We start from the raw sequence: 24554 nt of genomic DNA, 5'->3' as shown, positions 1-24554 counted from the left end.
ATAATTTAGGCAAAAATGAAATCATACTACTTCTGAAGAAGTCTGTGAAAAGGCAAGTAATTCGGTATTCACAAAATGTTTCTTACTATATTTCCTATGTGTCACTATCATTGTATCCACTTCTATCAATGTTGACATTAACCATCATAAATTATGGAATTTTAAGAAATACTCTTTAGAAGTTTAAGTGTCAAGGTTGCTTCAACTGAGCTTATTCAAAAATCTAAAATTTAAGATAGTTACTACAAGAAGGAGGGTATAGGCCCCATGCCCTGCCTTCATCCCCTGATAGCCACTAATCTATTTCTTGTCTCTATGCATTTGTCTGTTCTGGACATTTAATAAAAATGGAGTCATATAATGCTGAAGAATGGCCAAACTGTTTTGATAATGGCTGTGCCATTTACATCCCACTGGAAATCCATCAGTTTTGCTCTCTGAACATCTACACATCTCTTTTTTAAAGAATTATAACTATCTAGTGTGTATGAAGCAGTATCTCATTGTGATATGCACTTCCTTTAATTACTAATGATTTTTTATTAGTCATTTTTCAAGTGCTTTCTTACTACTTACATATCTTTGGAGAAATATCTATGAAATTCCATTTTTAAACTGGCTTATTTTTTTTTATTGTTGAGTTGGTAAAGTTCTTTATGTATTCTGAATATGAGATCCTTTTTGACAGATTATTACTATTGTGGGCTGTCCTTTCATTTTCTTTAGTTCTTTTCATTTATTTCTTTGGTTAGTTGTGTTTTGACATTTTGTCTAAGGAACCATTACCAAATTCAAAGTCGCAAGAAACAGCTTTCCTTGAAACAGCTTTATAGCTTATGCTTACATTTAAGCTACTCGTCTTTTTTGGGGGAGGTACTGGAGCTTGAACTCAGGACCTACACCTCGAGCCACTCCACCGGCACCTTTTTTGTGCTGCCTGGGCTGGCTTCAAACTGTGATTCTCCTGATCTCTGCCTCCTGAGTAACTAGGATTACAGGCTTTTGCCACCAGTGCCCAGCTACTGGTCCTTTTTGGGTTAATTTTTATATGTGATATGATGTTGTTTCCAAAGTCATACTTTTGCGTGTAAGGTGTTCCCAGTATCAATTGTTGAAAAGACTACTCTTTCTTAATTGAATGACCATGGTAATCTTATTGAAAATCATTTGATCGTAGGTATATTGGTATATCTCTAGATTGTCCAGTCTGTTCCCTCTGATCTACATGTCTGGTGTTGTGCTAGTACTATACTGTTTTGATTAATGTTGCTTTCTTCTCCTTTTACAAGATAGCTTTGACTATTTGGGGCTCCTTACTTTTCCTTATCAATTCTGTGGTCTTGTCAGTTCACATTTGTGTAGGATTACCTTGAGAAGTATTGCCTTCAGCTACACACTGAATTTTTCTGTTTACCCCAAAATTCATACATTGAAATTCTAACTCCCATATCAGGTGGTAAGACTTTGGAGGGATTCTTATGTTGTAAGATAAATTTCTTTTTAATTATTGTAACTTTTAATGTTATTGTACATAGCATAACTGTTATATTTCTTTTTTTGGTTGTTCTTTGATAATGTGTAGCAATACAAATAATTTTTGCATATTACCTTGTATTCTGTAATGAATTTATTTTCTGCTCTAATAAGTTCTTTTTGGATTCTTTAATGTTTCTCCACATAATATCACATCATTTAGCCAGGAGCTGGGGGCTCACTCCTGTAATCCTAGCTGATTGGGAGAGTCCTGGTTCAAGGCCAGCCAAGGCAAATATTTTCAAGATCCCATTTCCAAAATAACCAGAGCAAAATTGGCTGGAGGTGTGGCTCAAGAGGTATAGTGCCTGTTTTGCAAGTGTGAAGCCCTGAGTTCAGACCCCAGTCCTCCGAAAAAAAAAAAAAAAAACCATCTGTAAATATAGACAGTTTTACTTTTTCCCTGTATGAATTTTTGTGTTACATTTTGGTCTCATTACTTCAGGCCTGTATTGAGGACAACTTCATGGTAAGAACATGTGGCAAAAATGCTCATCTTATTTCCAAGAAGCAAAAAGAGGCAAAGTGCCTGGGAATTCCTGGACACACTCTCAGTGACCCTAAGAACTTCCCACTGGGCACTACTTGTTAAAGGTTCCAATACCTGTTCATAGCACCTTTCTAGGGCCTTCAAATCCAAATTATAATAGTGTCTTATTCTCAAACTGTTATTGCTCAGCTGTCTCATTTCTTGAGTTTTTTCAGTATTTCCTTCATGTGTTTTGGGGGAAAGCTGTTGTTGGGAGCATATGTTTATAAATGTTATATGTTCATGATATTTTGACCCTTTTTTTTAATGTCCCTTGTTTTAGCAGTTGTCTTCAAGTCTTTTTTGTCTGATACTAATGTAACTTTTACAGCTTTCTTCCCTTCCTTTCCCTTCCCTCCCTCCCTGCCTTCTTCTCTCCCTCCCTCCTTTACTCCCTTCTTCCTTCCTTTCCTCTATACCTCACTCCCTCCTTTCCTCCTCTTCCTTCATTTTCTACTTTTTTCCTATCGTTTTGTTTTGTTCTTTTCTTTTGGGACAGGATCTTGTTATGTAACCTAGGCTGGCCATGAACTGGTGAACTTTCTGCTTCGGCCTGCAAAGAGCTGGGATTATGGGCATGAAACCACCACACCTGACCCCTCTGAAGCTTTCTGTTGGTTATGATTTGCATGAAATGACTTTTGCCATGTTTTTATTTATAACCTATTTATGTCTTTGAAACTAAAGTGGATCCAGTTCTTTTATCTATCTCACTAATCTCTGTATTTAAATGCAATTACTAGTAAGAAAGACTTCTGTCATTTTACCTATTTTTTTTCTTTTTCATTACTCCCTCTTTTGTGTGTTAAATAGGTATTTTCCAGTACATGTTGTAACTTTTTTCATAGTGATTCCTCTGTGAATTACAATTAATATTTTAATTCAATGGCATAATTCATGTTTGTGGTCTTTCTCTGCCTTCTTAATTCTGCTCTTAAAATCCTCTGTTGGTGAATTTTTGACTTCAGTTATTGTACTTTTTAACTCCAGAATTTCTATTTGGCTCACTGTACAGTCTCTGTTCATTATCTTGACTGACCATTTAGGCTTTTATCATTTTCTGGTCAACTAATTATTGTAACAAAAATTCCTTCCCAGTTGTTGCCAAGGTGTGTGTGTGTGTGTGTGTGTGTGTGTGTGTGTGTGTGTGGTATTGTCTTTGTTTTTTGGGGACAGGGTCTCATCCTTCTGTGTGTTGCAATTACAGGCATGTGCTATTATGCCTGGCTCAGGTGTTTCTCGAGCATGCATGTATGTACATGGGCAAGTACTTGGCTTTCTACATTCTTCCGAATATGTGTAAGGTTCACATAGTCCTTCTGACACCTCATTCCTTGCTTTTCCTCCTAAGCCTTTTGGTTAGTCTGCTGTTTGTCTCACTGTTATCTATTGCCTTAGACAGCAGTGACTAAAACATTGATTGTAAATGTTTTCTGCATGCACCCTGGATATTAGATTAGTATCATATTGAGTTCCGAGACAGGCAGAAATAAAGACAGTTGTTTTGAACTTGTCTTCAAAGAGCCATCAGACAGATACAGTAATAACAACTCTTTGTGAATGAGTTCCATCTTGCTTTTTCAGAATCAGCAAGGTGGGCTGTTATCACAAATTTTGCATTTCTTACCAGGATGTAACCATTTGTCCTCAGTAATTTCTCCTCGGGTTACTGAAAGCTCTTAGTTAGTTTCCAGAATATCAAAATAGTTGACTTTTGCCTCTATTTTAAGACTTTTAAAGAAACAAATATAATAGTCTTTTTGTGAACATTATAATCTGTATGAATTGTATCATTTATTTGTTTCATTGTATTTCAGGGAAACATATATAAAAAAGTTTATTTTTGTAGTACATGCTATTTTTTTTGCCACTCAAGTTTTCTCTCAGAAATACATTCTTCTCAATGGAATATCAAAACTTTTTTGCCTTTTTAAGAAACAATTTTTAACGGCTCTAATTGTATTTTCATTCCTGCATATAACTGATTTCAGTCACATTCACTCCTTACCACCATCACTCTCTTTGCCCTCCTTCCCCAAGCAGTCCTTTCACATTCTTGTCCCTTTTTTTTCTAAGGTGGAGATTTTGCATATAAGAGAACATGCAGTGTTTGTCCTGAGTCGAGTTCTCTTTGCATAACATAATGAAGAGATACATTATTCTGAAATCCAAGTTAACTCAATTTGTATGGATTTATTAAACAGTTGTATGATTTTGCAAGTATTGGAGTTTAAACTCAGGACCTTGGGTTTGTCAGGCAGGCACTCCACCACTTGAGCCACATCCTCCCCTCAATTGTATGATTGTGTTATTTTAATTTTGTGCTTGGAGAAGTGTAGTTATCATGAGTCTCAACCTCGCCTACTTAGGAGGTACATTTTTATTTGCCAGTGCTCAACCCTGGCCATGCCATTTTCACTGCAGAAAATAACAGTAGTGTTATCAATAATGATGCTTTTTAAGTGCTTTTTATGAGATTACATTCTTTACTTGGATTGTCAAGTGGAGTCCTCATAACTCTAGTAAGTAGGTATTATTATTATCATCCTCATGTTACCTATGAGGAAAACAGAATTTTTATTTAGTGGCCCTCTGCCAGTATGTAATAGAGACAGGATTTTGTCTCTGGCAGAATGGTACTAGAACAGCCTCTTGACTTCTGAACTTGAATTCCCTACATACATTTCTGAGAGTTTGCATTTTTTTGTTTAATTGCTGACAATTCATTACTATAGTAAGTGGTAGCAATATCATTCTGTTAGTTTTATTTCTGTGTCGGTGAAGGTCGCTGTCTTTTTCTGGAAGGAGATGTACTTTATCATAATTATTCCTAAGTCTTTGGAATTTCTTCTGTAAAATTTTCAAAATTAACTATCAAGTCTCGTGTAGCAATGAGTAAGTTCTTGGAGTCCTTTGTGATTTCTAGTGTTTTCTTTGTGTGCTCCTGTTCATGTGCAGCTTCATATATTTAGACACCAATGTAGCATCTGACATTACAGTAAGTAGGCAGCAGTGGCTGGCCGCTGCTGTTACTTCACATAATACCATACAATTTGCTTCAGAAAGATGAAAAGAGGAAACAACATGTGTACAGAGGTGCACACACACACAATAAAAGATTTATCAATAAGGTAGGCATTCAAGTGAAGAAAAAGTGGTAGAAATTGAACAATATTCTGCTTTGGGCATGTTCAAAGACATTTAGCAGTGGGCATAGCTTGAATCTGGATGGAGAACTTTCTCCAGTTACTTTCCTCCCACAATTCTGACAGTTTTTGAAATGGAATCAGACTGTACTTTTGTGGCCAACAAGGGAAATATATCAATTCCTTTTTTTCCTTTAAAATTCTCTTCAGGGGAGAGTCAACCAGAAAATTTTGTGATTAATCAGGCTTTGTAAAGCCAAACATATGGGCCTGTTCTGAACATAAAGGATGTGTCAGAAAGGAGTTATACTTCCCCACTGGCTAAGCAATAGACCAAGTCCTCCTCTGAAGGCAGCAAGCACAGGAGCAGTGGCACTTACAAATGCCTTTTGTCTGCTGTGCCAGAGCAACCGTGGATTGCATCGTGTTAGGCTTCATCAGCTACCTAATGCTATGTAACTGGGGAGATAAGATAAATCAAAGGGTTGACACCATATTAGATTTGAAAGATGAAAGCTCTTCCAAAGTAATTGCATAGTGTATATTTCAGTGCTGTTGACTTCATGAGGTTATTCAAGTCAAAAGTCTTTGCAACAAAACCATCTTTCATAAACCATGTAGTAAGTAAGCAGAGTCATACATATTTCTTCCAAATTTTCTAGGAAAAAGTGGAATTCTCCATTGTATATTTGTTATATAGAGCATTTGTATAGAACTTTTTTTGTCTTTAAGACATTTAAAGGACTGAGAATGTAGCTCAGTGGTGGAACATTTACCTAGGATGTGCAAGACCTGGGCTTTATCCCCAGGACTGAAGAAAATATATTTAATGTGCAAGTGGATATTAAACAAGAGAGATGGATTTTTCCCATTTCTAATTGCTTCGATTGAAAATGTCTAAAACAAAATGAAATGGGTCAGTTCTTATTGTAATTGTGACTATATTAGTGAGTGATGGTGTACTTGCATTTAAGGATTACTGTTTGTTAAGTAAAGTGACAGGACTTCTTTTTAAAAACTTAGCACTTTCTATTTATTGTATAGACAGTCAGAAATTTAATTTGGCAATTCAGAGATGGAAACATGCTGTAATTGATTCCCCTGTTTTGTAGCCCACAGTGTGTGAGCGAGAGTTGTGTGTATTTGCATTTCAAACTCTGGGAGTAATGAATGAAGCTGCCGATGAAATAGCAACTGGAGCTCAGGTACTGATCTATTGAGTTCTTAATGGGGTTTTCAAAGTTTGTTCCAGTCCACTGGCTGTTTTCATTTTGCTATTCTTTGGAGAATTTTTTTGATGATTTCTTGTTAAAGAAAAACTGCCATTTTGATATTTTTAAAACTATAAACTAAATTTTGTCTCTTCATCTAATGTATGTTTTGTCATTTAGAAGTTGCCTGGAGAAGAGATTAAATGGGGCTTTCTTTTTGATTAAATATAACTGTAAATCTTGAATGGTGAAGTTGACATATAGAAACCCTTGTAAATGCCTTACATAAAATTTATTTGTAAAGTCCTCCTGCCATGAAATGAAGTCAATTAACTTTTAAAACTTCTGATGATGGGGGCAATCTAACCAATGTACAATGTAAGCCTATTCAGAATTCTCACAATGAATGTCCCACACAATACATACACACTAATAAAAATGAAAAAACTTAGGTCCAAAGATAATGGGTAGATTACACTAGCAGTGTTTATGAAATAGTAAGAAAAATATAAAAACAAATAAGGAGTCAAGTGTGTTGGTGCATTCCTATAATCCCAGCACACAGGAGTCTGAGACAGGAGAATCACAAGTTTGAGGCCAGTCTGGGGTACACTGAGAAGTCCAGGCCAACCTGGGCTGCATATTGAGACCCTGTCTCCAAACAAAAAATAATAAGCAATGGAACAATTTGGAAGTAGAGAAGCCTACCATGTTTCTGGAAAGGCAAAAATAAAGTATAAAGATGCTCAGATTTGTTAGATGCTACAGTTTCATTGTAATTACAATTTTTTTAATTATGTAGGGAATAAGAAAAAATGGGGGTAGGGGGATAAAGGAGAATGATGGAGAGAGGGAATTCATGTATAATATATTGTAAGAACATTTGTAAATGCCACAATATACTCCCACCCAGCACAGCAATAAAAACCTTCTTAAAGTTGCAATAAACAACATTTTTTGAACATTAAATTATTTAATGTTAATTCAGAGAGTTTATGCAACCATATGCAAAAGCATATTATGCAGTGCTATGTCATTTTAACAAAATTTAGTACTGACAAAAAAAGAACGGCAAATAATGGCAGGCTATACCTAAAACCAGTCAGTAGTATAGATAAATACATGTTAAATGAGCAATCACAACCTCACTTACCCGAGAATTAGTTAATAAGTGAGGTGAGACGTGCAATATGGGAAAGAAATTAGTTCAGCTCTTCACTTTACACTGTGTACAAAAATATATTGCATATAGCTCAAGGAAAACTGGAAAAGAGTAAAATCAAATATACCCAACCTGAGGCAGTGCCTCCCGTGTACTCAGTGCTGGAAGTCGTAAGGTGATTGCCATTCTTTACATATGTTACATTTTCACTTGAAAAAATAGTGAACATTAAGAATGAAGTGCAGGAGGCTGGTAGAATGCCTGCCCAACAAGCCTGGGGTCCTGATTTCATGTCCTAGTACCAACAAAAACAAATTATAAAAACAATGAGGTATTAAAAAGTTCCTTTTATCACAAACATAATTATATGAAAACTCAGAAAAATTTAAAAGAAAACCATGAGGACCACATCAAATTAACAAAGAAAATTAATGCAAATTCACAGAAATGGACGTACAGTTAGGAACTGAATATGAGAAAATATCTAGCTACAGTAATGATCAACAGGAAGCTGCATGTCAAAGGAAACGCCAATCTTTCCTTAATAAAATTCCCAGCTGAGCAGGGAAAATGATCATGCAACAAATACTTTTTCTTTCAACAAATACGGAATACCTGCCAGTAGGCCTTGTGCCAGCCGACAGCACAGTAGTTAATTTATCTAGACAGCTTAAACCTCGTGATTTTATGCCACTTAACCTAGTGACTTCACTGATTGAGCTACAAAGCATCCACCTGATGAAACACTAAGGATAATCTTTTTGTTATAATGAATTATGAATGGAAATAAAAACTACCCACAGTAGGACAGTAACCTTAAGTATTGTGGAAGATCTCATAATTTAAATAAATCCTAACAATACAGTTTGGTTTTGCCCCTAGCATGTACAAATTTACATATGGAAGCCTCCAAGAAACACTAAAACTAAGAAAATATCTAATCTGTACTTAAAAGCTTTCTCAGATGTTTTTCTCTTCTCTTCTCTACTCTTCTTTCTCTTTCTTAATGTGAAAGTTTTTCTCATCCTTTTGAAGTAATGTTCAAAACCAGATAATGTACACAGATATTTATAGCTATGTAAAAGTAATTAAAACTTTACCTAGGGAGCTAAGTGTATGTATTTGTGTGTTTGAATATCTAAAGATCTGCTGTATGTGTATGTTTATGTATATGTTTATCAGTTAAATATAATAATGGGTAGCTTTTTTCCCTTCTGTACATTATACATTTTTGAAAAGAATTGTTCTTAAATAGAAATGAATTTTAAATTATCTAGTGCTTAATCAGATCAGTTTAACGATTTGACTGTAAAGATCAGAGAATTTAGTTACTGTACTCCAAAAGAGCATTCTTCTAACTACTTCTGTTTTACAAACAGGGGCCCAATATTTTTAGCAATTCTAAAGCAGTTCTTTCCTTAAACAGAAAGAACCTCTACTTCAATAGTCTCATTATGTCAGTTGACCCCTGAACTGCTGCTTTATGAAGAGCTCTGGGGGACACAAAGACACTATAGGACACTGGTCTAGAAACAGCAGTGGCCTACGTTCCAAGAAGCTCCTATAAACATTGATAATAATAATGAGTCACTATTGCAGTGGTTCACAACCATTGCCTAAAATTCTAAATCTTTATTTTTTATCAGATTATTTTGTGTTTCTATAGGCTATTTCTGTAGTTGCCTTTCTTTTTTTATTGTTTTTTTAATTGTTTTTACATATATTCAAATATGTATACATTGTTTGTTGCCTTTCTTATCTGCCTGGACTTTCAACCACCTAAATATTCATGGCTGAATTTTTCTCATTTACAAGAGTTCTGAAGTCTTTCATACCTGAAAGTGTTGGTAAGAGGGACCTTGGCCTACTGTTCATGCCACCAAGCACAGATCTGTCTTTTTTGTTCCTTTTGATACCATTTGGCCTAGAAAATACAAGGAAACCCACCAAAAACAGTTAAGGACAGGGGACATGGGAAGGTGATTGAGAAAGAATAAATGTAAATATCACAATGAAACCCCTTTAAACAATTAATTTTTGATAAAATTTAAGATACAGGCAGCACATATTTGTTATTTTACATCAAGTGTCAGGTTTGTCCAAATGTGGTATAAAGTCATGAATTACAGTTTTGCTAGCAATCCTGGGGCTTCCTGATTGACATTTGTTACCATGAGAGGGAAAAATAATGGCAAAGCATGTGATATAATCTGAAGGGTGACAGCTGTCTCACCTGTGTTGTTCAAGGTGGTAGATCTCCTCGTGTCCATGTGTAGATCTGCATTGGAATCTCCTAGAAAAGTTGTCATTTTTGAGCCATATCCATCTGTGGTAGATCCTAATGACCCCCAGATGCTGGCCTTCAATCCCAGGGTAAGTAGTTACGCTAATCAGGCACAGAGTTTGAAATATCAGTAACTGAAATTTTAATCTCTCTAAATTTCCTCTTTCTGAGTGTCTAAATCATAAAGCATATTTGTGATTATTTTAAGTTCATTTTTTACTTAAATCTCAATTGAATCATAAGGGTCACAAGGAAAAGGACAAGTTTTCCTTTGTGTGTGTGCACACATGTGTGTTTGTTATTTTCACTTCAGCCTTCCTTCCCTCTTCCCTTTGTCCTTCTCTAGCTATTGAAAGGTTAGTAAAAAGTTAAATTCATATTGCTAATGGACTGCATGTCTTAAGAAAACCATTTGATAAATATTTGTGGGGATTAAGCAGAATCCTTTTGAAAGAACAGAATTTTCACATTGAATGAGAGCTGAAATTGCCTTAGCACGTACTATTGTTCATCTTGAAGTAATTTTATAGAAACGACTATATAATACCTTCTTGAAACACCTTCCCTTTGTTCCCTATTGGCAACAGAGCCCATGTTTACATTGTGCTTAGAAGTAAATTGTTGGTTGAGTCTGTGTATGCTGTCAGTTGCACACTGAGAGCAAACTCATTTGGTTACAATATGCCAGTCAAAAGAAAACAAAAGCAACTGAGACATTTGAAGTGGATTTTTGTCTAGAAGAGGGATTCTGTACTGACTTTTATTATTTGAGTGGTGAAAGCCTGAATCAAGAATCCAAAATCTTTTGTATTTCTAGATTTTTCCTCTATTACGTAAGCATGATATAGCATTGTTTCCTTTTAACTTCTCTCTGACTCTAGCTACAAATCTTATGTCCTTGAGTCATCTTTTATAGCTTCCCTTTTATGTACATTAAACAGGCATTGTTTCACATTGGCTCTGATGGGAAAGTCATATACAGAAATAACACATTTTTCTCATGATATATAACTTGCAGAGGTTTGTAAGTGAATACTGTTATGTTTTCCATTGCACAGAAAAAGAACTATGATCGAGTAATGAAAGCACTGGATAGCATAACTTCTATCAGAGAAATGACACAAGTAAGTATGTTACCTTGTGGTCTCATGTAATTCAGTTTGCTTGAGTTAAATCACATTTTAAGGATATCTGAGAGTGGCTGTATAGTGAAATGTAGATTTTTCCATTATATGGGGTATAATTAAAATCATTAAGGAATTGTGTCATGTTAGGATGTTTTAATTAAATTAAACCTGTGTATTGGTGTGCTAACACTGTGATCTTTGGAGGATAAGTGCATAATTATTACCCTAATACTCTACTCTGCAGCTCATGCAAATGCCTGAATATGTTGGGATATTTTAAAGCAATGGTTAAATATAGTATCATTTTCCTATAATGTTAACTTTTATTGATGTTAGAAATTTTGGAACATTATTTTATTGTTAAACACAGAAATATTCTATCAAGGTCAAATTTTTCATAAATAGTTTAGATATAACACAGAGTCTAAAACCAGTCTGGAAGATGTATGAGTTTATATTTTTGTTCATCAGGGAGGCTGGTGTGGAAAAGTTTGATTAGGATCGGGGTGGTTATGAACATGTAACACATGTTGGTCTGTAACCCAGCACTTGGGAAGGCATTATATAAATTGAAATTACTAATTCAACATTGGTAGCACACATGTATGTACGTGTGTTGCATGTGTTATTTTAAGGCTTGCACCACACTAGGGACCTGTGGGCAGTGGTGAACACTCCCCTGGGCTATTTTTATTCTCTGGGGAAAGACTAGGGGGGGTCTCACTAAACCACTACTCCTTACCCACCCACCCACTCCAATGACCTCTGTTCTTCTCTACTTGAAGACAGTGCTCAAAAATACATTTTTACATTTCTAACTTTGAGTCTTTTGGTCATTATTTATTCAGATAGTATGTGTCAGGCAATGACAACCACAAAGTTGTCCTTTTAACTCATAAATGACATTATTGGCTGAAAAACTACCATCTCTTCCAATTGATTTTCTATGCTCACAATTTTCTGTACTGTCTGAATTCTTTTTCCAACAAGTATTTATTATTTATATGAAGAAAGAAAACAATAAAATGTATTTCCACAGGAGATAAGACAAAAGGAGCTTATTGCAGTATCTTTCACAAAGTTGAACATTTTTACTCAAAAGATTTTGGCATAGGGAATATCTACTATACCCTAGAGTCAGATCGTTCTTGAATATAAAAATATCTATAATCTCCGACACTTGAATCAGCCCCCTGCCAAAAATTGCTTCTTTTATTCTGGATTATGTGTAAGCTATTTAAATAGGAGTCAATGTAGATGACTTAGCATCATTCTGTGAAGTTAGAAGCCAAAGTTTTATAACTGGCTCAACAATGATGTGGTCCATGACGCCAGGGGAGTTGTTTAGTTGTTTGCTGCCTGAGTGGCTTCACTGTCAAGGTAGAAATGTAAAGCTGCCTCTTTCAGCAACATATGCATTAAAGCCTTTCCAATTCAGAAATATAACATTAATACCTGCTGCATTTTGTAGAATGTACTGTCTTGTAGGTAGTGCTAAAGTTATTGTTTGTTCTTCAAAATGGTTAATTGTTTGGGTAAATCCCACTAGGTTTCTCATTTTAGAGAAGGGTTCTTATGTAAATTGTGCCCAGTTTCTTACAGAAAAATCTGCACGTAAGTCTGGGTCCCAGTTAGTGGCTTTCACAAGTTTTGCTTGGATGCTAGTTAACATTCTAAAGTGGTCATTTTCAAAAGTGCAACTTTATAGGACTGTTTTCAAAGGTAGCAAGACACATTGTTTTCAGAGTACTGCAATTGGGAAGAGAGGCTGCAGCAGAAACTAAGCTCACCGACAAAGATGAGGGACTAAAGTGTATGAAGGGAGAAGACAGGAAACAAAGGAAGCTTTGGGGATGAGAAAAGTCATAGTGGAGGTTTTTTTTTTTTGGGGGGGGTCACCTTTAATGAAACAGTGTAGTGTAGGTGCAAACCAGGCTAAACTTTAGCCAAGTCTCTTAACACAGTGATAGGCAAGTCCTTTTGTGCCACAATGGGGGGCATGACTAGGGTAATTGCTGCTATCCCATGCCAAGGCACAGATTTTCCGTTTTAACTAGATTAGGCATGTCATTCAGTCTGATTTTCCTTTTGTAAAAGAGGAAAAATGAATTTTAAAGAAAAGTCTGCATATAATAACTTTTTTTTTCAGGCACCATATCTGGAAATCAAGAAGCAGATGGATAAACAGGACCCCCTTGCTCATCCCTTACTGCAATGGTATAAAATTTAGTTTTTGTAATGAAAACAGCATTTTATGCACTTATTTAATAAGCCCTGCATAGCTATAGTTTTACAAGCCTATGAGACCCGATGATTTTGCAATCCAAGAGTCCTTAATGACCCTCACTTTAATTAAAACTTGTACATCACATGGAGAAGAAAGTGCTGTCATACACACTTTCAAGGGAGCACAGTGCATCTGATGGCAGTTTGTCTACAATCTTAAAAGATGTGATTAACTAGGTTTTGTATTGAAAGCATTTTGGTTCATTTAATTTTCTAGTTCAGTGAGGACTAGTGATAAAACTTCTTCAGTCTTTTTTATTGAAATTTATTTTGTGTATTTTGCTTCCTTAATAAGTACAGTGTAAATTTGATTTAACTCTTTTCTTGATCATGGCAGAAGATATACTGGTGAGGGATATAGCATTAGTTCTACCTATATTCAAGGGCTAGACTACAGAGAGGAAAGGTAGGTAGAGAACTTACCTTGCTACGATGCCTGCATCAAATCATTTGCCTTCTCCTACTTCAGATAATCTGCCATCTTGTTTCTCATGGAGACCATAAGAGCTTATAAAGGTGTAGTGTACACGTCTCTGAAAACTCAAAGGATATAGGAGATTTACCATTATTATTATAAGCAATACAAATGTTAGAATTATGAGAGATTGGCCTAGATAAGAACTTACTCTTTGTACAACCAGGAAGTTAAAAAGAAAATGTGGCAAAGGAAAAAAGAATCCAGTTTCCTCAAGATTCTGATTACTTAGGTTTCATGTAGTCAAAATTCTACAATAAATGTGTAATTTAGTCTAACATGGCCATGACAAAATTTAGCTCTAGAAACCTGTCTTCTTTGTAATTGTTAAATTATTTAGTATTATTTGTAATTATTTTTAAATTATTATTTGTAATTAAATTATTTAAATTCTGACAAAAGTTTCCTTCTTAACCTTTTAAATTTTCTCATTACCATATTCAAAATGAAAATAAATATTTTGCTGTTTTCCTTTATTATTATTTTATATACCAGAAAGTATGAAACAAAATTCATTATTTCAGATACCTGAATTTAATTTTTTTCAACTTCAGTGTCTACACACGTTAACTTTTTAATATGAGCTCAAAGGGATACTGAAGTATTTAAACAAAAAGAATCTTCCTTACAAACTCACTTTTAATTTTAGGCAATTTTGAGAGAAGTGAAACAAGCAGATACATGAATCTACTTCTAATGTTTGTATAGAGTAGAAATTTTCTTTTTTTTTTTTTAAGTGATAAATATTTGAAATTGTGCTTAGTAAAAACTATATCTTGGTAAGTTTTAAGAAACCATATCCCAGTGTGTTTTCTCAGATTAAAATATCTTTTTTGTTACATGAGCTCTCTAAATTGTTTGAAAATGCAAACTAAATTTATGTCGCTAAAAGAAATTATTACTGAATTTAATTTATGGCATAGCCAAAGCACATATCAATCACTTGTCAACTAAGAAAAATCTTTAAATACAATTGGAATCTATTTGTGACTGACTGACCATTTTAATTACAGGGTTATTTCAAGTAATAGGTCACATATTGTGAAACTGCCAGTTAACAGGGTAAGTTGGGTTTCACATCTACACCAGAAATGGGAGGAGTGGGGATGACGTGGGAGAACTGACCCCAGTGGCTTTCAGGCAGCCTCTCCAGATGCATATAAACCACAGTTAATTCTAATTTTTCAGTTTGAAAATCTCCATTTGTGTACTACATCTACATTCTTCCATGGTATCAAATTCAAATTCAAGCAACTGCCATGCACTTCTAAATAAAAAAATCATCAATAGGAGATAATTGAGTCATTCCACAAGTGATAGAAAAGTATTAACTAAGGACTGATCAGAGTATTGCCCCCATTCCATATTTGAGAAGACTGTCCCAGAGACCTTACTTCTCAGCCTCGTAAGCTTTTAAAATAATAAATATAGAAAGCCAACGGACTCTGAATTCACTTCTGACCATCACCTCAGAGTGTATCCATGTACACATCTCCAAATGTGAGATTCCTGTGTACTATATTCCTACCTAAGTATATCCCTGAGGGGAAAGGAAACACTTGGAAAATTTTGTCAAGAATTAAGCTAAAAGATTCTGCTTTCATTTCTTTCCATGACCAAATGGGAAAATTATGTTTAAATGTAGGTAATTTCCATTTTTATAAATGTCAGCAAATAAAACATAATAGTAATTAAGTTTTCTGCTTCGCAACCTCCAGCTACTGTACACTAAGGAAATTCTATAATAAAATCTTAAATATAATTAAGAAAAGCAGATGTGCTTGAACATGATTACATAGTATATTCCAAATCTAAATATAAATCACTTTGGATTGCCTGTCTGCTATTACTTTCCCATTTGCCTAAAGAATTATTCTTCATGTCAGTAATTCTATGTGATTTATCATTTATGAAGTTTTTAAATATAGAGTTTATAAATTAGCCCGTTAATGCATTAGTGTAAAATTACTATTCCTTGAAATTGTGTATCTCTTAAACCAGTAAAATTTGAAGTTGTCAGCAGCCTAATGATAAACTGAAATTGACATTTTCATTTGTCATTATTTTAAATGGCAGCAACTGAAGTTTATGCATACTCCACATCAATTCCTTCTCCTCAGCAGTCCACCAGCCAAAGAATCCAATTTTAGAGCTGCTAAAAAACTCTTTGGAAGCACCTTTGCATTTCAGTGAGTATGGCTTTGTATTCATGGGGTATGTTCCACCCAGGCTTTTAGAAATAAATGGGGAAGAAAACCTCTTTCAGTAGTTAGTATTAACTTTGAATAGTCAACTGCATGATACTTGACTTGGAAACTCATAACTTTCAGACACATCATGACTTATTATATTCTAGGACCACTGTAAAAGTTCATCGATTTTGCTTTTTTTCCTCCCCTCCTTTGTTTTCAAGTGGCTCACACATTGAAAACTGGCACTCCATCCTGAGGAATGGTCTGGTTGTTGCCTCTAATACACGTCTGCAGGTAAAGTGTTTGAATCCGTTAGTAAGTCAGCATTATTCTCCAGTGTTAAGGCTCACTAAGTAATCCTGGTATGTTTTTGCTTGCAAAAGGGATATTGTAAAACATTATGTGGAATGTCTAATAACGACATGCATATTTTAACAAAATAACCTGAGGCAAAATTGATCTATCTACAATGGAAAGGAAAGATCAGTTCCTAGTAAGAAAATAGTAAAACCATATATTCTGTTCATTAATCCAAAATTCATTTCTTGAGTACCGTGCCGCAGTGTGAATCATTTAAGAGAAGAAAATGTAGGAGTAAGCAAAGTGCAGATGATACCAAAGAGCCACTTGACACCTGCTCTCAGCCTCAGAACACCACTTGGCATTACTAGGATTTCGTGGTTGTTGCCCTGGTCTTATTTATTCCCTTCATCTTGCATATTCTACTTCTCACATACAGCTGAATTTTTCATCTGACAGCATAAAGGGATTAGGAAATGAGAGGCTTAACACAGATCACCTGAGCTAATGTCACAATGCAATGGCATTTGAAGTGATTCAATTAAGTGTGAATGTCCAGAATTTTGCATTTATTAAATTAGTATTCGGTTCAGACTGCTAGGTTAACAGGGCCCTAGGACACAGAGATGATAAGAAGGAATTTTAATAGTTTTGAGTAGTTTCCTTAGACCAGTGAAGAGTTCCCGATAATGAAACTTATAACTTGAAAAATTTAGAAGAGTGGGATGACAGATTGTGTAATAAACTGGAAATATTCATAGAAACTTTGTTCTTTTACTAACATGCAAGTCTTAATCAAAGTATCTTCTTGTGTATTTTAGCCAGTTTTGTTTCTAGGATTTTAGATTCATTAAAATAAAAACTGACTAGAATACTTTATAATAAGCGACTGTATTATCACTGGTGGGGTGAAAAACATTCATCAAAGTTCTTTTTTCCTCTGGCTATTATTTTTCATCTAACAACTTACTCTGAATTTTAATCACAAGAATATGAGTAGTGTTTTCAAATTAGACCTTAAGATAAGTGCCCAATCATTTTTCTAAGAATTACTGTACTGACATGAAAATGTTTCTTTCTATGATAAAATATTGACATTTAAACCACTGACTGATGTGTCTCTCTCTTGCCTATTGTAGCTCCATGGTGCAATGTATGGAAGTGGAATCTATCTTAGTCCAATGTCAAGCATATCATTTGGTTACTCAGGTAATTGTCTATTTCATTTCCAAGTTCAGTTTTGTTAAATATAAATTAATTATGTTCATTATAAAGAGATGCAAATTACATAGAATTATAAAAATAGCAAATAAAAATTTTGTTCAGTTCCTGCAACCTCTGCTTGGTGCATTTTCTTCCACACTCATATACCAGCACAAGCACTTGGTTCTGCTGTGTGCTCAGGGTGTATGGATATTGTGTATTTCTGGTTAAAACAGTTACAAGCACTTCAAGAGTTGGGAATTGAGTATCATCTCATAATTTTAAAAAAACGTGGCAAGTCATATTACAGTAGAACATGTAGACTGAAAAATTCTGTTATAGTAAAGAAATAGGAAATGGAATAGCATAGTTTAAAGGAGAAAAATTAAAATCAGACCCTTATAATAATAAATAAAAAGTTAAAATACAATTTAAATACATCTTCAGCATTGACAATAAAAAAGGCATTAAGTAAGTCAAAAAAATACTGTGATTTTTCTGCTTCTTATTATGGGTTCATGGAAAGGATTGAGAGAGGAGGTACAAACTGAATCACTGTAAAATTTTGTCTGAGGTCCAAACCATGTGAACGAGTATAAAATTTAGGGCAAAAGAATTTCCTGACCCTGCTTTCAGTGCAAAGACAAACAGAGATGCCTACCTCCCAGCTCTCCCAGGACCTTCGTAAATTCACTGGCCATCCACCCCAGGTACGGTGGCACAGCCACCATTCTTTAGGGAACCATTGGCCTGATGTGATTAGATCCTTGTCCACAGTGGAACTTTATGACATAGATGAATTGTATTTTGAGTTGCATTAATCAGTTTTTCCTTAAGTTATTATTTTGCTGATGTTTTCAGGGATGAACAAGAAGCAGAAGGTGTCAGCCAAGGACGAGCCAGCTTCAAGCAGTAAAAACAGCAATGCATCACAGGTGTTGTACTGACTCAAGTGACTGCATATGATTAGGGAACTGTGGCCTCATTATCCAGCAGCACTTCAATAAATACTCAGGCTTATTAAGTCTGCAACAATCATTTTAAGTGGTCATTATTCATAAAGGAATGAAACTCACCCCCAAAATGCAATAACCACATTGCCTCTGTGCAATAATTATTTAACAGACATTTGTTGATCTCCCACTATAATAATCAAGAATCTCTCCTAGACATTAGGGTACAGTGGTGACCAAAATACAGACAAATATCCCAGTCCTCTTGGATACTACATTCTGTGGAAGGAATACAATAAAATTTAAAACATACTTAGTGAGATACAGTGCTAGATAATGAAGAAAAATACAGCAGGGAAAAAGGATACTTAATACTGTAGGCTGGAATGGGGACTAGAGTGAATGTTGAGTGGGCCAGTCAGGAAAGGATACTCTGAGAAGGCAGCATTTGAGTAAAGTCTTATACGTGGTGAGTGCTTGAGCTGCATGGCTGTCTAGGAGAAAGAATATTCCAGATGGTAAAGAGTGAGCATGAATTCCCTGCTGTGTGTAGACTATACACATTTTCCAGGAAAATTAAAAATCCATCTGATGAATAATGTGACTTTAACTTATCTAGTATCTAAAAGCAAAACCATAACATACCGGATTTTCTTCATGCAATGTTTTTGAAACTTTTGCCGCTTAGTAAATGATGCTGTAAAAGTGGGTTAGTTTTAGATAGTAAAATGATCTGGAATGATTGATGTCAATGCTTGAAGAGATAGTGCAAATTTCATTTTGCTTACTTTGAAATAAACTTGCCAAGCTTCCAGAAAAAATGAATTTGAGCTCTTAATTGTGTGTTAGTAGGAGGCTGTTGAACCCCATTTCAGTATTGTTTTAGTTCACTTATCTTGTAAGTAATTTAATAATGATTCTAGTAATTGCATACAGAAATTATCTGGATGCACAACAAGAGTATCTGGATATTTAGAGTGCAAAGTTTTTGATACTGGCTTAGATGGGCGTTTTTCCCCTGAAGCCATCTTAGTGACTATTATTAATTAATGGTGAACAATTTTTTCATTAGAATGACTATCACATTTTTACTCTTAATTTTTTAATTGCTTTGTGTTTCAGTCACAGAAAAAAGGACAACAATCCCAATTCCTGCAAAGCCGTAACTTGAAGTGCATAGCCTTATGTGAAGGTAAATGCTATGATATTAGTTCTCTGTCTTATCTATATTTAAGAGTTGAATTATATTTACAGACTTTTCATGATGGGATAATACAAGCATTATTCCTTAAGACCATCTCTAAGGGCACAAATGGAAAATGAGTACAATTGAGATCATAAAGGTTAAAACCAAATTGCAGAATTGGCAAGAATTCAGACAGTGCTATGTTTTATTCCTGGCATATATTTCAGAAAGATAATTATATCTTTCTGATCATGTAATGCTTATTGCTTGTGTTAATGTGCTGCCTTCCTCTTAGTTGGTAGTTGAATATGTAATACAAAAAAAAAATCTTGAAGAATGAACCAAGCACTGAGAAGATAAGCCTATAACATCTTTCTGTTCCTACATGGAAATTGTTTCTTATTCTGAACTTAGGACAGAAATTGATAGGTGATTTATTTGTAAGATCATAATACTTTGTTCCTGCTTTAAAATTTGACTGGCTTAAAAGTCATTGTTTTTATTCATGGAATTTTCAGTAAACTACCAACTATGTTTAAGTTATCAACACTTGATTGTTACATGGGGCACTAATGATTTCCTCAATTTTATTATACAGATTATTCAAATCAATGACCTTTCATTGTTTTAAATTACATTTAATGATACTGATAAGGTTAAATATTTTTGTATGTTTATTTATGTAATTTTGCTTTTAGATTTCAAAAGAAAGGAGTATATTAACTTGGATTGGATTTGGATTCCTGTGGTACAAAATAGTTTAATTTTATCTTCTACTTACAGTGATCACTTCGCCTGACCTGCACAAACATGGAGAGATATGGGTCGTCCCAAATACAGACCATGTCTGCACACGATTCTTTTTTGTGTAAGTGTAAATGCTGAGATTTGTATGTTACTGTCTTCTCTACAAATGATGTAATAACTGCATTATTATTTAGTTGCTTTAGCTGTCAAGTATAACAAACAGGTAATTAAGCTTATCACTAAGTTAGTGATGTTTTATTTCAATAAGCTTAGTGAGAAAAAAAATGGTGTTTAAGTGTTGATAATTTGGAAGACCTGAAGAAAAACAGTTGTTAACTGAGAACTGAAGAAAAACAGTCCCCGTCTTTTTAATACTTTAATAATAAAAGATTTTAGAACCAGGAATGAAGAATATAATAATGAAAGGTTCTATCATAAAAAAAAAATGATACACATTTCCTATGACATGGACTGGCAGTGAAGCCCACATTGATGTCTTGATTTTTTGAGAGGTGGGCACAGCTATATCATAAAAGCTGCATGGAAATATAAAAGCATTATTCCTAAGTAATGGGTGCAATAGACCAGTCTGGTTTTCATCCAATCCTGATTTCCAGCCCCTTTCTACTGCCTATTCCCACCTTATCCATGACCTTGGCTCTCCTTTAAGGAAGAGTTGAGTATATTCATTTTGTACTTTTTGTAGTTTCTTAAGAGAAGCTGAGAAAATGGTCTGGTTTGCTTTATAAGCCATGTCAAATTGACAGCATCAAAATTGTTTCAATCTATCAAATGTGCATAGTAAGTACCATGGTTCATTTGATCCATTAGCTTGGTGACAGGTTATTCATAATGAAACTTTGATGAGTGGCTTAGTTTTCCTTTGGACATTATGAAAACTATAACTTTCTTATAACACATATTTATTGCATATGGGTTTCTTTCTTGATGATGACACGAGAGAGCCTTGGTTTTGATCATCCCAGCTCAACAGAAATTAGTAAGGTAAAATTCCCAGGTTGCATAACTTCTGTCAGTTTCATCAGTAAAATTATAGTAATATACTGACAGATATCAGTCAGAGTTCCAGCAGCATACAGATGGCCCATGAGAATTTTTTTTTATTCATATGTGTTCATATGTGCATACAATGTTTGAGTCATTTCTTCCCCGTTCCCCCTGCCCCGCTCCCTCCCTTACCCACCCTAACCCCTCGCTACCAGGCAGAAACTCTTTTGCCCTTATCTCTAATTTTGTTGAAGAGAGAGTATAAGCAATAATAGGAAGGAACAAGGGATTTTGCTAGTTGAGATAGGGATAGCTATACAGGGAGTTGACTCGCATTGCTTTCCTGTTACATGTGTGTTACCTTCTAAATTAATTCTTCTCAAACTATCCTTTTCTGTAGTTCCTGGTCCCCTTCTAGAATTTTTTTTTTCTAAGACAACAGAAATATATTCTTTCAGAGCTATTGAAGTTAAAATTTCAAAACCATGGTGGCAGAGCCATGCTTACTCTGCAGATAATAAAGGAAATACTCTGTTGCCTTTTCCTAGATCCTGGTGGTTTCTAGCAGACTATGACATTCCTATTTTTTACAGCAGCATCACTTCAGACTTTGCCTCCATCTTACATGGCCTTCTCTGTGTTACCATATGTGTCTTTTTGTTGTTGTTGTTTATTCATTTATTCATATGTATATACACTGTTTGGGCCATTTCTCCCTGCTGCCCCCAACCCCCTACCTTTCCCTCCCACCCCCTTGCTTTCAGGCAGAACCTGTTTTGCCCACTTCTCCAATTTTGTTGAAGAGAAAATATAGGAGATAATAAGAAAGACATAGCATTTTTGCTAGCTTGAGATAAAGATAGCTATACAGAGAGATTCCTAGCGTTGCTTCCATGCAGAAGTGTATTACAACCCGCATTGGTTCATCTCTACCAGACTTCTTCACTATTTCCCAGTCACCTTCCCATAGTGGCCACTGCCACTACTTTATTCGCTCCTCTACAGTAGGCACATCAAACACTTTCAAGTTTTAGAAAATTTTTGTTTTGTTTTTCATTTTTTTCCTTTATTGTTATGTTGGGTGGGCATACATTGTGGCATTTACATTTACAAAGGTTCTTACAATGTATCATACATGTCATACTTGAATACTCCCCCTCCTCTGTTCTCCTCCTTTCCTGGAACAGTTTGAACAGGTGTTATTTTTGCATTTATATACACGTGTACTCATTTTTTTGCACCATATTCACCCTCCTACTTCCTTACCCCATTACCTTCTCCCTCCCACTGGTGCCAGCCCTCTCCTCTGGGCAGGAACTGTTCTTCCTTCCTGTCTTCTGATTTTGTAGAAGAAGAAAGAAAAAAGATAAAAAGAAAAACATGACATTTTAGCTTGTTTGACATAAAGGTAGCCACACAGGGAGTTTCCCTGTGGTATTACCATATATAATCCCAACTAGTTTATCTCTGATTTTCTTCATTCTACCTTAACCCCTTTCTTTTTATCATACACAATTGTAATGATAGAGAAGCTACAGGTCTAGTGTGGTAACCTGGATCTTGTAGCACTAGGACTATTAGCCATCCCCAGGTCCAAAGAGCCAAAACAGAAGCAGTGTCACTAAAAATCCTCATTGGCCATACCCTACCAGAGCTGGAGGGCAAGGGAACACAAAGATTGAGTCCATGAGGTCACCCTCATGGGGCAGAACAAAGGCAGAGAAGGGATCTGAGGCTATCTGCAGGCTCCTAGGAGAGCCATTCCACACACTGCAGTATAAAATTATTATGAAGATTAATTAAGCACGATGTAGGTGTCTGCCTAAAAGCTCATAAAATATTTTTTCTCTGCTTTATTGGCTATCTTGATTGTTATCCATTGTTAGAAGTTTGGCCTTCTGGAGAGCAATCTTTAATCACAAAATTATTTCATTAGCGATCTTGAGATTTTTATCAGAGAAAAATAACCAAAGAGTCCTTTCATCTAATCTGTTCCTTTTGTTTCTTGAATAAATTCAAATTTATTTAGTAAAATAAACAACCTTGTATGTTTAAGTAGATAGTACCATTTTAATATTATCTATTTTAAAACTTGACATATCTATAGGGATACATGTGGGGGGTTTAATTGGAGAGAAGGATTCCTATATTTAACAAGAGGAAAAAGTGAGGGAAATCATGAAGAAAGAAGACACACCAAGTAAACTCAGATACTTTCGAAATAATAGAGAGGAAAAAATTATGTTAAGATAACCTTCATTGCATTATAAACAAACACAAATGAGATTTCATCCTTTTTTTCTGCACCCTCAGGAGAGAAGTGATTCATTAAGGAAAACTGATAAAGTACAAAACACATCAAAGGGAGAATTCATTCACTAATTAATGTACAATCTAATTATGATTATTGGTTTCTTTCCTTAAAAAGATATGATCACAGAGTTCTAGTTGTATGCCTCCCTTATGAGGGTAACAACTAGGAAAATCATAAGTTGATGAGACTGAAGTGAGTTATTAGGCAGAAACTCAATTTCTATTCCTTTGTTATTTTTGTTTTTTTACATTATGTGATCCCTGATTTTAGGAGCTGGACCTACATGTTAATATGTGTTTCATTTTTCATGTGTCATAGGTCCAAATACTAAAAATTTGATTTTCTAGAACTAAGGAGATAATAAAACCGTCATTTTGTATCCCAGTCACATTCTTTCCGATAACTAAACAGCACAGAATATGAATAAAGTTAAAGGAAATTTTTTAGGGAGCAGACAAGTTCAGAAAATAGTAACAATAAAATTTTAAAAAAGATACCACTATCAAAAAAATAAAAGAGTGAGAAATTTGAAAAAAATTGTTAGGAAATTCCAGAGTGAATAAACTTAATTATTAAATTAAAACTCCAAGCAAAGTGTTCATATGTTATGAAGAGAGTCCAGCCATTTTCTAGTGTCTAGACATTGCTAGTAAGCTTGATTACATTACTAACCTTGAGATCATGTATACCAGGGACAGTAGATCCATATGTAGAAATAAGAAAATCATTTGAATATGGACCAGAAGATTGGCTTGAGCAGAGGGATGTGAAAACAAAGTATACATACTGCACTCTGGTTGTATACAACAAAAATGTTACCTCACCGTGAACGAAAGGTCTTAGACCTAGAGATGAAAACTTACAACTGGTATTTTTCATAATTGGGGTAAAATAATAA

General features: G+C 34.8%; 1 protein-coding gene across 2 annotated transcripts in view; it reads left to right on the top strand.

Annotated features, from left to right (window-relative positions):
• Positions 1 to 24554, top strand: part of Parp8 (poly(ADP-ribose) polymerase family member 8) — a 143616-nt gene that overhangs the window by 107298 nt on the left and 11764 nt on the right. For both annotated transcript variants that reach the window (XM_074077508.1, XM_074077509.1), the window contains 11 exons: positions 6321 to 6413; positions 9829 to 9954; positions 10924 to 10989; positions 13142 to 13209; positions 14767 to 14815; positions 15830 to 15942; positions 16167 to 16239; positions 17385 to 17454; positions 18310 to 18383; positions 19524 to 19593; positions 20371 to 20455. In XM_074077508.1, the coding sequence (XP_073933609.1) occupies positions 6321 to 6413; positions 9829 to 9954; positions 10924 to 10989; positions 13142 to 13209; positions 14767 to 14815; positions 15830 to 15942; positions 16167 to 16239; positions 17385 to 17454; positions 18310 to 18383; positions 19524 to 19593; positions 20371 to 20455 (887 nt within the window). The remainder of the gene's footprint in view (positions 1 to 6320; positions 6414 to 9828; positions 9955 to 10923; positions 10990 to 13141; positions 13210 to 14766; positions 14816 to 15829; positions 15943 to 16166; positions 16240 to 17384; positions 17455 to 18309; positions 18384 to 19523; positions 19594 to 20370; positions 20456 to 24554) is intronic.

Source organism: Castor canadensis, chromosome 6 (assembly GCF_047511655.1).
Source record: "Castor canadensis chromosome 6, mCasCan1.hap1v2, whole genome shotgun sequence".
NCBI lineage: Eukaryota > Metazoa > Chordata > Mammalia > Rodentia > Castoridae > Castor > Castor canadensis.
Note: the sequence above shows the minus strand (reverse complement) of the source record. Positions and strands in the feature narration are given on the sequence as shown.